Genomic DNA, 21,480 nt, shown 5'->3' with positions numbered 1-21,480 from the left:
TAGTGATGGCATATGCTATTCACCCCTCCCTTCCTTTAATGGGAGGCAAACGTTGACATGTATTTTCTGGTACTGTCATCAGATTTGTGATAACTCTTCAGAGATGGAGAAGTTCAAGGGTATTAGCAAGTAAACTAAGCATGAATACTTGGTCTGAAATGGAGATAAATGTAATACATTTAATAATCTTCTTGCTAATGGTGACATTAGGGACTGAGAAGAGATAGCTAGCCCTGAATGGAAAGTAAGAAAGAAGTCGATGTGGTAAGGAGGCCATAGGTTCAGGGTTAGCAATTGGCCTTCAGAAAACTGGACAGGGGACAAACTCTGAAGAGTGCATTTAGTGTGGCATCCAGTGAGAATGTAAACTCTTCTGACATAAGTTGTCGTTGGGGAATGTGGAGTATGTAAAGTGATGCAAAGATCTTGGTGTTACCAGGATGTGAAAGTCATGACTTTGCTCTTTCACAGCCCAGCCATCAAATCAGTCTCCAATGTCTTTAACGTCCGATGCTTCATCCCCAAGATCCTATGTATCTCCAAGAATAAGCACACCTCAGACTAACACGGTCCCCATCAAACCTTTGATTACTACTCCTCCTGTTGCATCACAGCCAAAGGTATGCCAGTTTTGAGGGGAATAATGGAGAAAAAAGCTTTTAGAAACATTAATAAAAGGTTAGAATCTTGTAGCTCTCATTGTGTAGAGGCAGTGAATGACTGACACTACTTGAAGGGGGCTTGGATCTGTCTACTTTTTATACATGGTATCATCTCTGTTTTGTCTCAGTTTTTGTGACATGCTTAATAGTATTAAATGAGTCTTAGGGGCTGGGAATGTGGCTTAGTGGTAGAGTTCTTGCCTTGCATGCACCAAGAAAGCCCTGGGTCGATTCCTCAGCACCATATAAACAGAAATGGCCAGAAGTGGTGCTGTGCCTCAAGTGGTAGAGTGCTGGCCTTGAGCAAAAAGAAGCCAGGGACAGTGCTCAGGCCCTGAGTCCAAGCCCCAGGACTGGCCAAAAAAAAAAAGAGTCTCAGTAGTTGTAGAATTTTCAGATTCTAAAAGATACAATGTAATTTTTCAGTGACATAGTCATAGGTTAACATCCCTTTGAAGACACCCTCAAGTATAATTACAGCTCACTCTGTAATAAAAGACACAAAATGCAAAATCTCAGTCTTGCTCTAAATCTCTTCATGTGTTTTCCTATGTAATAATATTTAGGTAGTTTCACAGATAAAGAAGTATCAGATGGGATGGTCCAGTTGGCAGAGCACTAACCAGTGAGGAAAAGTGTTAGGTAGTACTAGGTTCAAGTCTGGATTTCACACCTAAAAGGAAAAACAAACAAACTATAACCAATGCCAGGTGCTGGTGGTGCGTGCCTATAATCTTACCTACTCAGGAGGCCTAGATTTGAGGATCACAGTTGGAAGTCAGCCCTATCAGGAAAGTACAGAAGACTATCTCCAAAAAACTGGAAATGGCTCTATAGCTCAAAGTAGTAGAATGCTAGCCTTAAGCGAAAAAATGCTCAGGGGCAGTGCCTAAGCCCTGAGTTCAAGTCCCACAACTGACAAGTAGCAGTAAACCAAGAAAAGCATTATATAATCGTGTTGGGTGACACTTTTAAACAATTTAAGCTGAGTGTTGGTGGCTTACACCTGCAATAGTAATTACTGAGGAGCTAGAGGTATGAAGATAATGGTTCAAAGCCAGCCCAGGCAGGAAAGTGAGATTTCAGTTAATTACCGAAAAAGTGGAATTGTGGCTCAGTGGTAGACTGCTATTTTAAGTGGTCCCCCTCTCCACCATCACCAAGCACTAGGCTCTGAGTTTAAGCCTAGGACCAAAACAAAAACAAATGTAGGACAGTTCTGTTAACTTAATATCATTGGGGGATGGAAATAATAGGGAAGTTTGATTGATACAGAATTTTCTCTTTCCCCTTTTGCTTGCTATTTGTCTTGTCTCATCAGATTTTGACATTTCAGGTTAGTACTCCAGTCGTTAAACAAGGACCAGTGTCACAGTCGGCCACCCAGCAGCCTGTAACTGTTGATAAGCAACAGGGTCATGAACCTGTCTCTCCTAGAAGTCTTCAGCGCTCAAGGCAAGTGTTTGCTTTAACAGGAGGGTTATCTGCATGGCGTGTGTGTGTGTGTGTGTGTGTGTGTGTGTGTGTGTGTGTGTGTGTGTGTGTTTTAAAACTTAATCTTGGAAGAGTCCATAAATATCCTACCTTATTTTTATGTATTACATTACAAAGTTTACAAAGATAAGTTTTACATTGTAAGTAGATTACCTCTAATAGTGAACCCCAGCTGTTTTAAAGAAGAACGTGACTTCTTAGAATTTAACTTCTACTTGTTCAAAAGACTTGCTTTTACTATCTTCTTTTTGAGACTACTCTGTTGCTTTTTAGCCTCTTTGCAGTTTGGAATGAAGATAGAAATTGCACGTATTGAACTTGGGGTAATCATTCCACACTGATGGCCCAGGCTTGGTAGCTAGCTTTTCATATTGTTAGAGACACTGGATTTCCTTTTCTTTCTTTTTCTTTCGTTCACTAACAGTACAGCTTTAAGTGAGGTGTTTTCATTTGCTTTTTCTATCTCAATTTCATGCTGTGAAGTTGCAAAATAATTAAACTATTGGGTTTTTTTGTCTAATAAGCACTTCAAAACTCAGACTTCCAAAAGAGAGTTCTTTCTTTCCAAATAAATCATCACTAAGAAAGGCTCTCTATTGGGAGATACAGTTTTTGGAAATAACGAATTAAGCCAAGTGTGGTAAGTCAGGTAGGAAATCGACATTAGTGATAAGATTTTGGTTTGTTTTTTACCACTGTGTATCCCTATACCCTGGCCCAAACTGTTTACTTTTAGAAACAGGTCGTATGTATCTCTGTTTTCAATTGAACTGTAATTTATTTTAGCAATATTGGGATTTGAACTCAGGGCTTTGCACTTGTTATATGCAGGTACTTTACCACTTGAGCCATGACTCCAGCCCCCAAACTGTTTACTTTTAAAAGAATATAGCCACTTTGAGAGTAAATTTTTTTTTTTTTTGGCCAGTCCTGGGGCTTGGACTCAGGGCCTGAGCACTGTCCCTGGCTTCTTTTTGCTCAAGGCTAGCACTCTGCCACTTAAGCCACAGCGCCACTTCTGGCCATTTTCTGTATATGTGGTGCTGGGGAATTGAACCCGGGGCCTCATGTATACGAGGCAGGCACTCTTGCCACTAGGCCATATCCCCAGCCCCGAGAGAAAATTTTTTGTGTGCGAGTCCTGGGACTTGTCCTTGAGCTTTTGTGCTCGAAGTCAGTGCTCTACCAATTGAGCCGCAGCTCTACTTGTGGCTTGTTGGTGGTTAATTAGAGATAAGAGTCTACAGACTAACTGTCTAGACTGGCTTGGAATCGGCGATCCTCAGGTCTCCGCCTCCTGAGTTGTCAGCATGGTAGGTGTGCGTCACCAGCACCTGGATTTGAGAGTAACTTTGTTAGCCTGCTTTTGCCCCTCAGCTTAATGAGTGCTATCCAATAAAATGTATTTTTGCTTTACATTATTTTACTCTGATTTAACACTAGATACGATATATACGATTTAGATGTTGATAATATATTCTTTTCCTTTTTGGTGCTTGCCGGTCCTGGGGCTTGAATAGTGAATCTATTTGATATTAAAATAAAATTTTTCCTTAGGCATTTTCCCCCTTTAAATTCATAGACAATGCTTGTTTATATGGGCATTTCTTAGAATACTGAGGAGAGTGTTTGATTTTTGGCACCCACCCCCGCAGGAGGCACGCCGTGATCATTTCATCAACCTTGTGTTCAATAACCCAATCTCCCATATGTAGGCACTTGGCGTTTATACTACACTAAAAATGATGGGAAGATTGCTTTCAATCAGTAACGTAAAGACAGGTGGAAACTAGGGCTTGTGGACAAACTTCAAAGAAGGAACTAACTTCTCAGAAACGGGGCTCAGCATAGGGGAAGGAAAATATCTCCCTTTCTCCTTGGGGGTGGGGGGGGGACGACGACGACAGGGAGAGCTGTGTGTTCTAGGAGATAACCCAGTAAAAACAAGAAAAATATTTATGTGTATCTGCGTGTGTGTGATCCAAATACTTAGGTATTGTGACTTTTGTAACTTTTTTTTTTTTTTTTTGCCAGTCCTGGGCCTTGGACTCAGGGCCTGAGCACTGCCCCTGGCTTCTTTTTGCTCAAGGCCAGCACTCTGCCACTTGCCACAGTATATGTGGTACTTGGGGAATTGAACCCAGGGCTTCATGTATACGAGTCAAGCACTCTTGCCACTAGGCCATATTCCCAGCGTGGCTTTTGTAACTTTTTAAGCTGCTTATTAACATTTATTTTCATTTGTGCTTGTCATAAAGTTTTGTTTTTCTTCACAGCTGTTTTTTATCATTCATGATTACATTTTGGATGACTTATGCAATCTTGTGGAGACTATGTATAAAATATTTATATTATTTACCTAGAATGCTACTTGATAGATGAATGATAACTTATCTTTAGCCTGTTGATATAGCTAGATTTTTTTGTTTGTTTTACAACTGCTATTAGAATCTTTGCATAACTTTGCTTTGTACCTCCTGATACATACTGGGTTTTACTGTCTTAATTTTTATTTTTATTGATTGGTTGATTGATTGCCAGCCCTGAGGCTTGAATTCAGGGCCTGAGTACTGTCCCTGGCTTCTTTTTGCTCAAGGCTAGCACTCTGCCACTTGAGCCACAGCGCCACTTCTGGCTTTTTCTATATACGTGGTGCTGAGGAATTGAACCCAGTGCTTCATGTATACGAGGCAAGCATTCTTGCCACTAGGCCATATTTGCAGCCCACATCCGTCTTAATTTTTAAAATATTTTATTATCTTTAAGTAGTTATACAAAGGAGTTGCAATTCAAGTCTCCTTGATTTTTATAAAATACTGGTTTTTAATTGTTTACCACACTGCATTTGATTTGTATATGCTTGGTTGTGAGATAAACTTCTTTAAAGAATTTTTATAAACTCCACAAAATGAGCAGCAATTCTTTTAGGAAATGGAGGCATAATTTCCACAGTCGTCTTGACACATGGCTACTAAAACAGGGAAGAGGAAACAAAAATGTGTTGTATGAATCTTCAGATATTAATATTCTACAAAGTCAAGTTCGTCTCCTAGAACATAAGCAGAATATTGCAAAGCTGCGATTTTTTTTCTTCCTTTGGATGAATAGATGAAAATCAAAAATGAACTTAACTGGCGCAAGGAATTTGTAGTTGATATATAAATTGTGTGTGTGTGTGTGTGTGTAGTAGGTATACATATATGTATATATACACACACATTTGAACTCAGGGCCTCATGCTTGCTAGCAGATACTGTCGAGGAGAGTACTACTAAGTATACTATACATTCAATTCTGGTTTCTCTTCCAGTAGTCAGAGAAGTCCGTCACCTGGTCCAAATCATACTTCTTCTATTAGTAATGCATCAAATGCAACAGTTGTACCACAGAATTCATCTGCCCGACCTGCGTGTTCACTAACACCTACCCTAGCTGCACACTTCAATGAAAATCTGATAAAACATGTTCAAGGATGGCCCGCAGATCATGCAGAGAAACAGGTATATGACATGATTGATGGCAAATGTTTTACTATTGAATAGCCAACCCCCCCCCAAAAAAAACCCCCACACAGTTGTACTTTTAGAAAATCTAATTTAGACTTTGAATTGAAACTGTTTTAAGAACTAGCTTCTCATTATATTCTCTACATTTGGGTTCGAAATATTTGCAAAGAAGAGTTTTATGAGCTAACCTTTTGTGGCTTCACCAAATATTTTAATTTCATGGCTGCCATAGTCAGTTCCTCAACATCCTGTGCCTTAGGTTTATTTTCACTGCTTTTACTAACATTGCTAAGCAGTGTAGATGAGTTCCAGTTTTGCCATTGAGGTATTATTTCAGTGTTGCCCTGTGATGAAGTCACTTCCCAAATTTTTTTGGTTGTTTGTTTTCCCCTATTCACTCTAATAGTTTCAGAAACTTACTATGAACATTTTTGCTTGCAAAAACAAGTCACAAAAATCCTTACAGCATTGCTAAGAAACCTTAGAGCATACAGCCACTGCCATTTATTTGTCTCTCGCTGATGAAGTGTGTGGCAACGCGGGATGTTGTGAGAGTTGACAGACACAGTGTGCAGGATACAGGAGTGTAGTGAAGCTCCTTGTCAGCTTATACCTGCTGCTCTAGGGTCACGTCATCTTCTAGTAACCACTTAAGATTGGAACTGGAAGGAAAAGTCAAAAATACAAATTGCTTCTACAGTTAGAGGCACTTTGTGTTACGATTGTTAGAAGTAGCTTTCCTCCATAGGTTGATCAGCATTTTTGTGCACGTCAAGGAAACAGTGTTCTGTAATTTTATAATGTTATTTGAAATGTATTTCATTTGATGCATGCTAATATTTGTAGTGTGATTTTCAAATTTTTAAAAAATTATTATTTTGCCATTCCTGGAGCCTGAACTCAGGGCCTGAGCACGGTCCCTGGCTTCTTTTTGCCCAAGGCTAGCACTCTACCACTTGAGCCACAGCACCACTTCTGGCTCTTTCTATATATGTGATGTTGAGGAACTTTGTGTATATGAGGCAAGCACTGTATCACTAGGCCATATTCCCAGCACCTGAAATTTTTTTTTTTTTCTAAACAGGCTTCAAGATTGCGTGAAGAAGCTCACAACATGGGAAGTGTTCACATGTCAGAAATTTGTACTGAATTAAAAAACTTAAGGTCTTTAGTCCGAGTATGTGAAATTCAAGCAACTTTGCGGGAGCAAAGGTAACTTTTTTTTTTTTAATAAAATTAATTTGTTCCTTAGAATTATGTACACCAGGTTTCTCCTTAACTAGTTGTACTACATTCTAAGATATGGATATCTCAAACCCTGGACACAGCCTATATAATTTACAGTGCTCATCACACCTAAGCATAGCTTTGCACTAACTTCCAATTTGAGATGCAACAGCATGTGTTTCATTTCTTTTACCTGCTTCACAACTTCATAAAAAAAATCATTACTGCAACCCAATAATAACATCAGCCATCTCTTAAAATTGAGAACCATTTCACTTAATGAAGCACTTGACACCTTTGCTCAATATTGTACTGGAATTGTAGACGTCATTGCTGCGTGCTTTGGGGCAGTTTTTGAGTGAAAAAAAGGTTACTTGAATATAGGTATTGTGATACTACAAAAGCCCAAGATGGCTAGCATATTGGGCAGGTTGAATGTATAAGATGTTATATGCCAGATGCAATGTAAAATTGTGAATGAAAGTGGTGATTCATTCACATGGGATAGATTTCTTTCTACTCAGACCAGTATACATTAAATTAATAAAACTTACACATTTTTTGTTTTTAAGTTTTTATTTAACATATATTTTTAATTTTCATTGTAAAAGGGTTATACAGAGGGGTTACAGTTACATAAGTTGGGTAATAAATACATTTCTTATTGAGCATTTGCTCTCTCCCAGCCCCCTTACTTCATATTTTTGAAGTGGAAATTAACTAAAGCTATATAAGGAGAAATGGTGCTTAATAATAATAATAATAATAAAAACTACTCTGTCTTTAAAGAACATACATTTTATTTGATCAGACGCATAACTTTAGTAATTTAACTCCCGATGAATAGTGATAAAGGTCTTATGTTCTGTCAGCTGCAGTGTTATTTTAAAAAGAGAAATGTCCAGCTGGTTGCTGGTGGCTCACAGTTGTAATCATAGCTACTGAGGAGACTGAGATATGAGAATCTGTGGTTCTAAGCCTGCCTGGAGCAGGAAATTCCATGAGACTTGATCTCCAGTTAACCACTGAAAAAGCTGAAGTTGGAGTTGTGGCTCAAGTGATAGAGCACAAGCATTGGAGAGAAAGCTCAGGGACAATGGCCAGGCCCCGAGTTGAATCCCCAGGACTGGTACCAAAAAGGGGGGAATATTGACAACGGCTATTTAATTCCTGACTTAACGATGAGCATTGCATTTCTGAGTGCGGTTGTTTTGGTTGAAATTTCAAATTACTGTACTATCCTTTCAGTGATCAGTCCCCTAGAATTAATAGATGTTTACTGGCAAATTTAATATGTATGTTATTTTTTTAAAACCTAAACAGTTACCGCATTTCTTAGACTGGTCTTTCATGTTGTAAGTAATAAAATAGTATAGATAGCGTAAGAAATATTTTAACATGTCTATTTACATTTATAATGTATTGGATCACATTCATTCTCTCCCTCATCCCTACCACCCATGTCAATAAGTTCCTCTGGTCTCTATTTCTGCATGTACATAAAGTATTGATTTTTAGTCACCCTCCTTTGCCACACACGCACACTAGTCGTTCAAAGGGGTTCACCATGGTATCTCACATCTGTTTATATCAATATACTTTTAGTCTAAATGGCCACCTGTACCTCCATGTAATATACATGTGATCCTTTGCATATGTATTTATAAAGTCTGACATCCAAATACGCGAAAAATCATGTCAGCTTTGTCTTTGAGAGCCACGTGCTTGCGTGCGTGCGTGCATGGTGTGTCCGCACTGGGGCTTGGAACTCGTAGCCTGAGCACTGTCCCATAGCTTTTCTGCTCAAGGCTGGCTCTACTATTTGAGTCCGAGCTCCACGTTGGGCATTTCAGTAGTTACTTGGAGATAAGGGTGCTTACTGAGTATGTGTCGGGAACATGACAGAATAGTAAGATTGAGATCAGTTCTTAAATCTTTAAAGAAATGACTGAAGGATTGTTATAAAAACTAAGGAGCACTAATGTGATTCTGATACTTTATTTTCTGAACTAAATGTTTCTTTCTGTTCATTTAAACTAATTTAGGTTTAGATTATTTAGTGCTAGAAAGTGTATAGGCTGTGATTGTAGTTTGGGTTTTCTGTAACATGTATGTGTGTACACAGATTCTAATATCTGCTTTTATTTTTCAGGATATTATTTTTGAGACAACAAATTAAGGAACTTGAAAAGCTAAAAAATCAGAATTCCTTCATGGTTTGAAGATGTGAATAATTACACATGCTTTTGAGTACAGGAACTGTAAGCCTGTTGCCCAGTCTTAACATTTTTGAGCTGCATTCAAGTAGACTTTGGACCGTTAAGCTGGGCAAATGAATTGACAAGGGGTCGGGGTCTGTCAGAGTCACTTCAGGGGAAGATACAAGATTGATTTGTAAACCCTTGAAATGTAGATTTCTTGTAGATGTATTCTTCACGTTGTAAATATGTTTTGTAGAGTGAAGCCATGGGAAGCCATGTGTAACGGAGCTTAGACATCCAAACTAATCAATGCTGAGGTGGCTAAATACCTAGCCTTTTACATGTAAACCTATCTGCAAAATTAGCTTTTTTTAAAAAAAATTTGGGGGGTTAATTTATCATTCAGAAATCTTGCATTTTCAAAAATTCAGTGCAAGCGCCAGGCGATCTGTGTCTAAGGATACGATTTTGAACCACATGGGCAGTGTATAAAATATCATGAAACAACTGTTCCCACACTTGCACCTGATCAAGAGCAGTGCTTCTCCATTTGTTTTTGCAAGAAATGTTGTTTTTTTCATTTCCTGTGTGTTCCATTTCCCTCTGAAATCCTCAACTGATTTTATCCATTTTTTAAGGCTCCCTTTTCTCCTTTCTTACGGCACTGTTGCTATGGCACTTTTCTATAACCTTTTCATTCCTGTGTACAGTAGCTTAAAATTGCAGTGATTGAGCATAACCCACGTTTGTATAAATTATTGAAATCCATTTGCACCCTATAAGAATGGACTGAAGAGTACTGCTGGGCCTATGTGCTGAAAGTGCATTCATTGCTCAAATGTAAGGAAATGGCCCAATGACATGGTTATGGGAGGGGAAAAGGAAACAAAGCTAGTCAGATGTGAATTGTATCTGTTGTAATAAACTTGTTAAACAAACAAACAATTGTTATTTTTCTTTTCCTTCGGTCAGTGCACATTAGAATTTGAACTACCTGGGGATCTTTTCTGAACTGTTCTTGTTGAATATTTATAATTCATTGGAATAATTCTTTAAGGAAGGTTTTGTTTAAAGCATTTTAACAGGAAATTGTGTATAAGATGTTTAATGAAATGTGAAATTCAACAAGAATGATTAAGTCATTTCCCAAGTGGTTGTCATTTGTTAAGCCCCAGTTTACCTGTCTTGCTATTATGACATTTCATTTTGAAGGATGTTGTGTTGTAGCTAACTGTTCAAGTCTGGTGCTGACTGCTGTTCTAGCCATCACAAAACGCTAAATTTGTGGAATTGGAGCTTCCTGCTGTTATCTGGAAATGGTGGGGAAGCTCAGCTTTGTATATTGTTTCCTAAAGTATATTAAAATAAAAAAGAAACTATTGCTACTATAAAGTTACTTTGGCTTTCTTTTCTTTGCTGAAAATACTTGTCACTTGGCCTTAGCATGACACTGTCAGGATGTGCCAAACCACAAGTTTCCATATGAAAAAGTTATCAAAATTGTTTTACCCTCTGATTTACAGTTTGTTGTTGAGTTAGATTCATACTTGTGATTACTGCCAGCACCAAGGGCTTATTTTTGATGTTGTACAGCAACATCAGTTTTACTTTGAGATACCTATCTGAAGTTTCAATATTGCTTATGTGAGTTAATCATATTGAAAATAGACATTAAGACTCAGACTTTATAGTAACTTAAAAAAAAACTAAGTGATATAGTATTGTCGGTATTTTCTGAGAGTCAAAAATATTCCAGTGCAATTGAAAGGAAAAATGCTGGAATCCACCTTTTCACTTGTAACTTACAAGAATACTTAAAATGTAACAGTAAAATGCCATGAATTGTGATGAAATACTTATCTGTCAGATTGTTACCATTTACTGGACGTTAGTACATGTAATGAAACCCCAAAGGGTTGTGTTAAACGAAAACCCTTATTGTATGTTTTCTGGAATCGACAGTTTTGTGATGTATGTTTCCTGATGAGGCGGCAACTTGACTTGTGAGTTAGGTAGTGGTGAGTTGGGTTTGCTCTTACAGGTTGTCACTCTTAATATTTTTAAAAAAATGTTTACATTTCTAAATGAATCAGATACTTAGAGAGAAGATGCCTCCTTTGAAATTTCCTACTGGTAATTTTTTAAAACAATTAAAATGGCTTGTGTGCTACGCTTTTATGTTTTGGTACTTATGATTCTGTAGACTTTAAATATTGCACTTTAATACAGAAATGGTGTCAGCTCCTGACCTTCATGAGATGACCCGATAGGCACGATAACCCGGAATAGCTTCCCTTTAGCTCGTTGTTGGCGCCTATTTGAACATGCTCCTGGGTTCAGGTCATAGGGAAGTCAAATGCAGAGTATTTCTAGAGACTTAGGGACTTTTCTTTAGAGGACTCGTAGTTTATTCGAGTTTTACAACTCCCCACCTTTTTTTTTCCTATGGTGCTTGTTGTGGGGCTTCCTTAGTCTCAAGGCCGGCGTGTACGATGGGAACCACAGCTCCACGTCTGGCTTTTTTTAGTGGTGAATGGGAGATGTGTATCTCATGGGCTTTCCTGCCTGGGCTGGCTTCAAACGGTGATCCTCTGATTTCAGCCTTCTGAGTAGCTACACTTACAAGCCCGCGCCACTGGCACCTGGCCTGTAATGACACATTTGTATGTGCTGGTTCTAGGCTTTGAACTCAAGGTGTTTCCTCTTAACACTAGCACTTCACGCGTTTGAGCCAGAGCTCCCCATTAGTGGGGTTTTGGTTGGTTGGTTGGTTGGGGTGGTTAGCTGGCGGTGTGGCACGTGGACTTCTGCCCGGGTTGGCATCAGTGATCCTCGAGAGCGCAGCCTTCTTGAGTAGCTCAGATGACCGGCACCCACTGCCTGCACACAGCTTTCTCATGCTGCCTTCTGCGTTGCTAACTCTGTCAGCCCTGGCTTTTTTTGTCTGTTCCATTTTAAAACGGGCTTTATGTTCGGATTTTTCACAGTAAAAACTCCATGCTACAGCCCCCCCCCTTTTTTTTTGCAACTAGTAGTTAAATAAGCTGTTTTTCTTGTAAAATCTTGCAAAAGAGGGACCTAGAATGTTGCCACGAATTGATTTTTTTAAGCTGGAAATTCTCTGCCCCGTTTAAGTGCAGTCAGCTTTAAAGGGACAACTTTGAAGGTGAGGATGCAGGACAGGCCAATTCACTTTGTACCACTCTTGGACTGTAAGACTTAAAGCTACTGTAATTAGATGTGGGGTTTGAATACACAATTTCTTTTCAATATTTGTAAACAGCTATATTCTTGTATTTGTACGGGAGTGTACAAAATGACACAAAATAAATATGTTTTGATGATGTTGTGCAGTTATTTTGTAAATATTGGAGAAACCTAAGTGCAAAGTGTACATTAGTCTAACTTAGTGTTATTTTAATGGAATTCTGAGGGCTGGGATTGTAGCTCAGTGATACACCAACATTCTTCCTGAAATTTGGCATCCCTTAGCGCTTCGGTGTTATTCGTGCGTTTTCCGGGTTCCTGCGGTTCTCGAGCTTTCTGCCTTAGGGGGGTGGGGGGCGGGGGGGGGCTTGTTTCCTCCTTGCCAAGCAGAGGAGAAGCATGTGTGTTCTGTCCAATCCCACGTGATTCTGATGGACGGACTTTTCACGTTGCTCGTTTATCTCTCGTAGGCTCATCTAAAGATCCTTATGCTTATACAGACTGGCTTCCTGTGACAGCCGTGTAGTCCTGGTTCCTTGGGAGGCTCGCAGGTTGAGGTCCTATCTCAAAAGTCACTCCCAGACGAAGGTACTGACAGCCAAGTGCCTGCCTGGATCCCGGGGTGGCTTCAAAGTGGAGCACTCGCCCCGCCCCCAGCCCCGAGTCGCATCTCTGTCACCTCTGAGTCGACCTAGGTTTCCAGCAGCCGGTTTACAATCTCAAGTTGGCAGTAACTGAGAGTACTCAGCTCAGCACCACCTGTGAGTGTCTGTATCCCCGCTAGTGAGAAGTCGGGCGCTGCCTCTGAGGTCGTTCTGGAGAGTTATTTCTGAGGGCAAGATGAGGTGAAGTGAGGGACTTGGGGGCCATCCTGGTTCTCCACCCAGCCTTCAGGAGAGGTTCCCCTCACGTGCATTACCCATAGGGCTTCCGGATCTCACCCTGCGGGGAAAGGAGGGGCATGAGAATTGCCTGCCCCCCATAAAGGCAGAGCATTTAGGATGGACCGTCCCCTGCCATTTGAATGTGTCTTAAATGATCCGTTTTCAAGCCCCCTGTTACTTGCCAGTTGGGGATGTTCGGGTCAGAATAAACTTGAGGCACTCTGGGTGAGTGGTATTGGCAGACTGATTGTATGTCTCTTTCCGTTCCCTGCAAAATCCGTGTGTACGGTGGAGGCTCAACAGGCATGTTTGAAGATAAAATAGATGCGTCAGTAGAAGCGTATATCTTGAGTGTTCCAGAGAAATGCCTTACAGTTCTGTTATTAAGAGAGCTTGGGGAGAGAATCACCCTGAAGTTAACAAACCTTCAGTGTCACTTGGGTCCTGTAGTGGGCTTTCAACTGGAGACCTTGGGTTTGCCCGGTAGGTGTTCTACCATACATGAGCCATGGCCTCCAGCCGAGAAAGTTTTTCCATTTGTTTGCTTTTTTACTTTAGTTGGTTTTCGGATACTATCTTGCATTCTTTCATCTCAGCCAGCACGGATTGTGACTGGATTCCTGCCTACGCCTCCTAAGCAACGGGGAAGATAAACGCATCCCTCCCTTCCCCTGCCCTAGGGCTTGCTAAGGTGTCCAGGATGGCCTTGATCCTTGATGGTTCTCATCACCACCTGAGTAGCTGGGATTACAGGTGTGAGCTAACGCTACTGACCTCACTTCTCATTGTGATTCCTTTGCATCTTATCATCTTTACGAGCTCCAAGGACTAATATGATTAACAGAAAATACTACCAACGTTAGAGTACTAGCTTTTAAAATGCCAGTGAAGTCTGTTTCAGAAGTACAAGGTTTTAAAAGATACTACCTAAGTATTGATAATGCAAGAGAAGTCGACAAAGTTTAGAAAACTTGTAAGCTCCCCTCCCCCCCTTTTTTGTCTTAGGGCTTGAATTTAAGGTACACCTGTTAATGAGGTGTTGTACCACTTGAGTCTCCCCTTGAGTCCTTTTTGCTCTGATTGAGATTGAATTTTGCTTTTGACCTAAGCTGGCCTCAACTGTGACCCTTCGATTTATGCTTACTACCATAGCTGATAAAACAGGTGTGTGTGTGTGTGTGAGAACACACCCGTGTTCTTTGTCTGGCCTGGAACCTTGTTGTATTGATTTCACCTCCTGAGTTGGTAGGATTGTAAGTGTTAAGCCATGGAGGTCTGGCTAGCAAAAGGCAAGGAAGATAGGCAGTACTTCCAGCTCTAACCAGGATGTATAGTTAGTACATTTACCGTTCTGAGTTAGCACCCAGAATATAGAAGTACCCATAGATATTTAATAAAGGAAATTGGTGGTGGTGGTGGTGGTGGTGGTGGTGGTGTGTGTGTGTAACTCAAGGCCTCAAGGTTCCACTTTTTTTTTTCCACATATGGCTACGAGTGCTCTACTACTTGAGCAACACCTCCACTTGGGGCTTTTTGCTGGTGAATTGGAGATAAGAGTCACAGACTTTCCTGCCTAGTCTGGCCTCAAGCCGTGATCCTCCATTCTCAGCTTCTGGAGTAGCTAAGCCGCCAGTGTCTGACTAAAAGCAGAGTACTGGACGCTGGTGGACGGTGGAGCCCGGGGGTCCTGACGGAAGGAAATGAGCAGGGAGGGAGCCGGAACTGCGGCCGGCGGAGCCGCACGCAGGGTGGAGGACCTGAGGGACAGGCAAGCGAGACTGAGGCTGCGGGAGAATCTGGGCGTTGCCCTTGCCCGGCTGTTTGCTGGCACACGCACTGGCAGCGTGGACCTAGCTCTGTGTGAAGGGAGCTGTTTCGGGATTTTTTTTTTTTTTTTTGCCAGTCCTGGGCCTTGGACTCAGGGCCTGAGCACTGTCCCTGGCTTCTTTTTACTCAAGGCTAGCACTCTGCCACTTGAGTCACAGTGCCACTTCTGGCCTTTTGCTATATATGTGGTGCTGAGGAATCGAACCCAGGGCTTCATGAATAGGAGGCAAGCTCTCTACCACTAGGCCACGTTCCCGGCCCCAAGGGAGCTGTTTTTAGGGCAAACAGGCAAATAACGCATACAACCCACAACACTACCAGACCAGAATGGCAGTTCCACCCACATTTCTTGACAAGATAATGGAGTGACATCTGAAGTCATGTGCAAGAAAATTCATCAGACCCACAAATTGTACTCCTAGTGACTCAGGAGGCCAGCCTGGGCAGGAAAACCAGAGACTTGTCTACAATTAATCCCCAATTAGCTAGAAGTGGAGGTGGTAAAGCAGTAGCCTTGCGCACAATAGCTCAGGGACAGCTCCTAGTTCAAGGCCCAGGATCAGCACACACAAGACTCCCATGAAACATGAATGGGTCAGAAGAGATGGCTGCACCCAGGAGACTTGGAGAAGACATAGGGGGAAGAGTTTATCCGTGCAGCTGCCGAACCTCGGGGAATGCGATCTGCTAGTGTAAAATGGGCTGAAATTGAACTATTAAAACATGAAGCGGTGAGATCTTGGAAGGTATGGTGGGGGGGGGGCATTGTTTAGCCTGGAGAGGAAGTCCAATGTTTGTTAATCAAGAACTATAAAGACCAAACACTGATCGTTCGCACTTGTAATTCAGCTACTCAGGAGGCTGAGTAGGAAAGTCTGTGAGACTCTTCTCTCAATTAAGCAGCAGAAAAGCCAGAAGTGACTGAAGTGGTAGATAGCCTTGGGCAAAACAAAGCAAACAGACTTCAGGACTGGAGGCCCCAGTGCTAGCACCGAAAAGAAAAAGGGAAAAAAGAGGAAGAAGAAGGGAAACAGGAGGTGGGAAGGAAAGAGAAGAAAGAAGGAGGGAAGGAAGGAGGGTAGGAAGGAGGGAAAGAAACAAAATCTCCATTGGAGAGCTAGAAACTTTCATTTCGTCTGATTTGATATGATTTGATTTCTCCTATGGCTTTTAGTGGTGTGCAGGAACTAGGGTCAAGAAGGGGGGTTTTACACACTCATTCCTAACTCTGACTTCACATTGCAAGCTGGACATTGACCATGGTGTGAATATCAGTGCCATGGACATAGTATAGCTCTCGAGTCGGGACTCAACATACCCTGCTTCTGGCTAGCTGGCCTCTTGCTTCCCCATGACAGCAATTTCTAATCAACTACTTGCAGCCTTCCTTCTTTTTCTCGTATGAAACTAGATTACTCCAGTCAGGTGGCAGGACTCCTGTCTATAATCCCAGGTACTAAGAGGTAAAAGTAGGAGGATCGAGGTCTAGGCTGGCCCATCAAACATGAAGCACGATCTGAAAATCAACTGAAGTAAAAGGGCCTGGTGGGGGGGGTGGTTCACGTGATAGAAAAACTGCCTCACAAGCTCAAGGCCCCACAGTGCAACACCAGTGCTGACAAAAACAAAACCTCGTTCCCGCTCCCCTGCTGCCTTGGTAAATCTGCCAAACCAAATCATCTTAGTCAGCCCTGCTCTCCCTGTTTTCATGTCATAAGCTTTCAATAAATAGTCTTAATTTGTTCTCACTTGGGTGGCCATTTTATCACAAAAACAATATCATATATTCCTGTAAATGAGAATAATTTCTTCAAACTACTTTAATAATCATGACTCACTTATAGAACCCAAAGATAAACATGTACTCAAAAATAGAAAAAACAGGGCTGGGGATATGGCCTAGTGGCAAGAGTGCCTGCCTCATATACATGAGGCCCTGGGTTCGATTCCCCAGCACCACATATACAGAAAATGGCCAGAAGTGGCGCTGTGGCTCAAGTGGCAGAGTGCTAGCCTTGAGCAAAAAGAAGCCAGGGACAGTGCTCAGGCCCTGAGTCCAAGCCCCAGGACTGGCAAAAAAAAAAAAAAAAAAAAAAGATATGTTAAAAAAAAAATAGAAAAAACAAAGATACCCTGCTTATAGAGTCAATGTCTCAATACGACAAATGTTTCTTTTCCTCATATGAAATTATAGCTACAATTCAATTTTTATTAAAATACAGCAAGGCTTGTCCTTTTGACATATATAAGGGTCTCGCTCTATAGCCTAGCGTAGCCCTTGAGCTTACAATCTTCCCTCCTCCAGAATTACAGGAATCTGCCCTCATGTTCCCGTTAAGGCTTTTGACAAAAGGCATTTCCTGAAATTTATATGGAAAGGTTTTAGAATAAGTTCAATCAAAACCAAAAACATAAAAAGTGTAAGAATGGAAGAAACGACTCTACTCAATATTCTCTTAGTATATAGCTACCAAGATTAAGAGTGTGTTTAGGTTTCTAACTTAAAATGGTAAAACATGCCAACTGAGCCAATACCAAGCTGTTTTTATTACTATAGCTTTGTAATATAGCTTGAAGTTTGGTATTGTAATTCCTCCAGCACTGTTCTTTCTGCTTAGGATTGTTTTTGCTATCCTAGGTCTTTTGTTGTTCCATATGAATTTCTGGATTGCTTCCTCTATTTCATTAAAAAAATGGTGTTGGGATATTGGTGGGTCTTGCATTGAATTTGTAGATAGCCTTTGGCAATATTGCCATTTTGATTATATTAATCCTCCCAATCCAGGAGCATGGGAGGTTTTTCCATTTCCTTAGTTCTGCCTTAATTTTGTTTTTCATGTTTTTAAAGTTCTCATCATAGAGGTCTTGCACTTCTTTGGTTAAGGTTATTCCTAGGTATTTTATGTTTGTTGAGGCTATTGCAAAAGGAGTTGCTTTCCTGATTTCGGGCTCTGTCTTTGGGTCATTGGCATATAGAAAAGCCATTGATTTTTGAGGGTTTATTTCATATTCTGTTACTTTGCCATAGTTTTGGATCAGCTCTAGTAGCTTGGGGGTAGAGTCTATGGGGTTCTTTAGGTATAGGATCATGCCATCTGCAGATTCCATGGTTTCCCTCATTGCTAATAACTAGGTATTCCTAACAGAGGATCACAATAGCTTGATAGCTACATATGATCATGTAAGATGATGCTAAATGAAATGAACTCCCAGACATGGAAACAAGAGGTTTTTCATTGATGCTGTTATTTTTAATATACTATGTGAAATTTTTCTTTTTACTTTCTTATGATTTGTGCCCTGCTGTCACTGTATTTGATTTTGGTGAACTGGGTATTGTACATACATTTATCTGAATTAGGGAAGGGAAGGGGAACATCAAAATGGTGAGACAAAGGACGAAATGTGATCCAATGCGAGGTTCGTGTTCAGTTTTAGGTCCCGGCTTGGGGTTAGGCTGGGATTCATTTCAGGGCTAAGGTTGAGGTTAGGGTTTGGCTTTGGGTTGAGATTCCTGCTCAGGATTGTGTTCTCGCTCCTGTCTGCCTGCCTGCCGGAACGGGGGCATATTTTATACACGGATGTCCTAACACCAGTTCACTGGAAAGCCTGTTCATCCTTTATTATATTGCCTGGTATTGTTTGCTTAAATATCAATTTACATTTGGATAGTTTATTTCTGTGCTCTGTGTTCTGTCCACTAGCCAGTACTATGGTGTCTTTTTTTTTTTTTTTTTGGCCAGTCCTGGGCCTTGGACTCAGGGCCTGAGCACTGTCCCTGGCTTCTTCCCGCTCAAGGCTAGCACTCTGCCACTTGAGCCACAGCACCGCTTCTGGCCGTTTTCTGTATATGTGGTGCTGGGGAATTGAACCTAGGGCCTCGTGTATCCGAGGCAGGCACTCTTGCCACTAGGCTATATCCCCAGCCCACTGTGGTGTCTTAATTAGCAAAACTCTTAAGTATTGAAATCAATTAGAGTGAGTCCTACAACTTTTCTCTTGTTTAATGTTTTTGTGGCTACTTTAAACTTCCTGATTCTTCATATACTCTTTAGAATCAGCTTCTTGATTACTTTTTAAAAAAATGCAATCCGATGCAACAGCAATACTCACAAGACAATATGTTGGAAATTAACTGTACAACTCGGGGTGGGGGGGATTGGAGGAAGGGGAGGTGGGAGAAAAATGAGGGGGCGTAACAAGTATGATAAGAAATGTACTCACTACCTTAGGGATATAACTGTAACCTCTCTGTACAACAACTGGACAATAAAATAAAAAACGTAAAAAAGTATCTTGAATCGCTAAGATGGCAACCATTTCCTGGTTTTCTCATTACCTTTGCAGCCTTCCGCTCATACTTTTGAGGCAGTAAATAGTCCCTTACCCTCTACAGTGTCATCTCCATCAGATCTGGGTTCTGTCTGTTTTGCTTCCTATCCTTCCTCATACACAACTGGGTCTTGCACATTTTGGAATTTAATAAGTACTTATTGAGCAAGCGATACACAAGGAATTAAATTAAGATTCTGAAAGCTCTGATATTTTGTGTATAAAATGTCCTGGAAAGAAACAGTTAAGAAGGAATTAAATCTAATCTTTTTCCTTCTCCCGTGTTTATTATCTCAACCATATGCTCTTCAGGACAGATTTTAAGCCACTACAGTGCAAGAAAATCTGTTGGAGCTTACTCAGAGTTATTACCTCTTCATATTTTTTAAGTCAAGTCACAAGAAACAGGACTAATACCTATATCATAAACTAACAGGCTCTGAGAGCCTTTGGCAGGTGTTCTGTTATGCTTGGAAGGATTGATATGAGCAGCAATATGTCCAAATCTGCAGGTGAGTCATGTCATAACACGGATCTACTGTGCTGTTCAGTTTTCGTAGGAGAGTGACAGAATGTCTCAATCGCGTATGTTGGCCCAAAGCCATTTCCCTCTTGTACAGTAATAAATAACACGGACCTGGGAACTAACTGTGGTAACAGTCAAGGCAGAGCCGATTCCCCCAGAATTTCTTCTATCCCGATTGTGGGAAGATACTTCTAAACAAACCCAAGCCAAATGTAACCTTAGAATCCCCTTAGAATCAGGACTGCTCAAAGTTTAACATTCATGTATCTGAAGTCAAGCAGCCATTGTTAGAAGTTTAAGTGTCAGTGAGTTTGTTGCTTTACATGTTTCTGTGACAGAAGTGATGTCACTGAAGGGCATTGTGTCATGTGATCATGTGATCGCTAACAGTGACTGCTCCTTGGCCTTGGGGTAGAAGACACTGCAGGAGTCAGTCCTGACAGTGCTGGTTCCCATCAATAGCTGGGTGTTACCCTCTCCAGACTAAGCTAAGCACTGCATGTTCAAAATGATGGTGATGACTTGGAGACTGAGTTAAAGGACTGTGAGAGAATGCAATAACTTAAGACCTTTCAAAATGCCCAACACAGAGGGCAGCACTGAGTGAATACTTAGGAAAGGGTAGTTCTTTTCTTTATTTTTAATTAATTAATTTATTTATTGTCACTGTGATGTACAGAGGAGTGACAGTTTCATACATAAGGCCGTGGGTACAATTCTTACCAAAGCAATAGGGTGTCATACCGCCTGCTGGGCGGTCTGCAGCTTTCTGCACAGACGGTTTAAAGAAGCTTCACCGAAGGCCTGGCTATAGTGAAATCTCCTAATATTTTTCTGGTCGCCTTTTTAAGAACACTGGCTTTTGCAGGCTTGCGCCCCACTGGTTTTCAAGGACAGCTTGAGGCAGTGGCCCTTTGGGCAATTTTACCAGGGCAACAACTTTTAGTAACCAGTTTTTTGGTTTGTTTTGTTTTTTTAAATAAGGCTAGGCATTTCTAGGCAGACATAGGAGGTGCAGGCCTGTACCCATGGCTCCAAGTACAGTACAGCCTCCACACTGGTACATTTATTACCACTGTTTTCCATGCCCCTTTCATTTATCCTGCCTCATCTTCCAAAAATGACTCTGGTCCCTTGATGGTCAAGGGAGTTGAGAGGCAGGGACCCTTTCCATACTGTACAGATAGGACCGACCTTTCAGAATACCTGGTGGTCGTCAGATGGAGGCCACTCGCTGGCTTTGAAGCTGTATGGTGTGAGCTGAGAGAAGCAGGCCTCATGAGGGCTAGCGGGACGGTCCCTGCTCTGTTGCCAGCCACCGGGAATTTGGAACATACCATTTTCTCTCTTCTTAACCATGTACTTAAGAAAACACCCAGAAGCATGGGAGCCGCCGTCTTCTCCGTCCCTCCTGCCTTCAGGAGATGTGACCGTGTGCACGCAAGACCAGAAAGCCTTCTGGACACGCAATGCCTTCACTTGAACCCAGTGGGGCAAGGTTCTTTGGCCCTGGGCACCCAGCAAAGGTTGTGTAGGAAAAGGGCGGAGGCCGCATGATTGCTCGGCTCAAGTGATCTGTGTAGAAGCGAAGAGGATGTGGCCGGAGGCGAGAGA

At 41.4% G+C, this 21,480-nt stretch overlaps 1 protein-coding gene and 1 long non-coding RNA gene across 9 annotated transcripts in view; both read left to right on the top strand.

Moving 5' to 3' along the window:
- The window catches only part of Wac (WW domain containing adaptor with coiled-coil), a 75,385-nt gene extending 64,899 nt beyond the window's left edge, over window positions 1-10,486 (top strand). For 7 of the 8 annotated variants that reach the window (XM_048368025.1, XM_048368022.1, XM_048368024.1 and 4 more), the window contains 5 exons: window positions 472-620; window positions 1,999-2,117; window positions 5,467-5,656; window positions 6,747-6,874; window positions 9,042-10,486. In XM_048368025.1, coding sequence (XP_048223982.1) covers window positions 472-620; window positions 1,999-2,117; window positions 5,467-5,656; window positions 6,747-6,874; window positions 9,042-9,111 — 656 coding nt within the window. In that variant the 3' untranslated portion in view covers window positions 9,112-10,486. The remainder of the gene's footprint in view (window positions 1-471; window positions 621-1,998; window positions 2,118-5,466; window positions 5,657-6,746; window positions 6,875-9,041) is intronic. The other variant, XM_048368023.1, reaches the window with a different exon arrangement.
- On the top strand, window positions 629-1,348 carry LOC125367356. The gene is made up of 2 exons (XR_007214054.1): window positions 629-821; window positions 1,034-1,348. It is a non-coding gene; the product is annotated as an uncharacterized LOC125367356 (long non-coding RNA).
- Window positions 10,487-21,480: the final 10,994 nt, after the last annotated feature.

Source organism: Perognathus longimembris, chromosome 18, assembly GCF_023159225.1.
Source record: "Perognathus longimembris pacificus isolate PPM17 chromosome 18, ASM2315922v1, whole genome shotgun sequence".
Classification (NCBI taxonomy): domain Eukaryota; kingdom Metazoa; phylum Chordata; class Mammalia; order Rodentia; family Heteromyidae; genus Perognathus; species Perognathus longimembris.
Note: the sequence above shows the minus strand (reverse complement) of the source record. Positions and strands in the feature narration are given on the sequence as shown.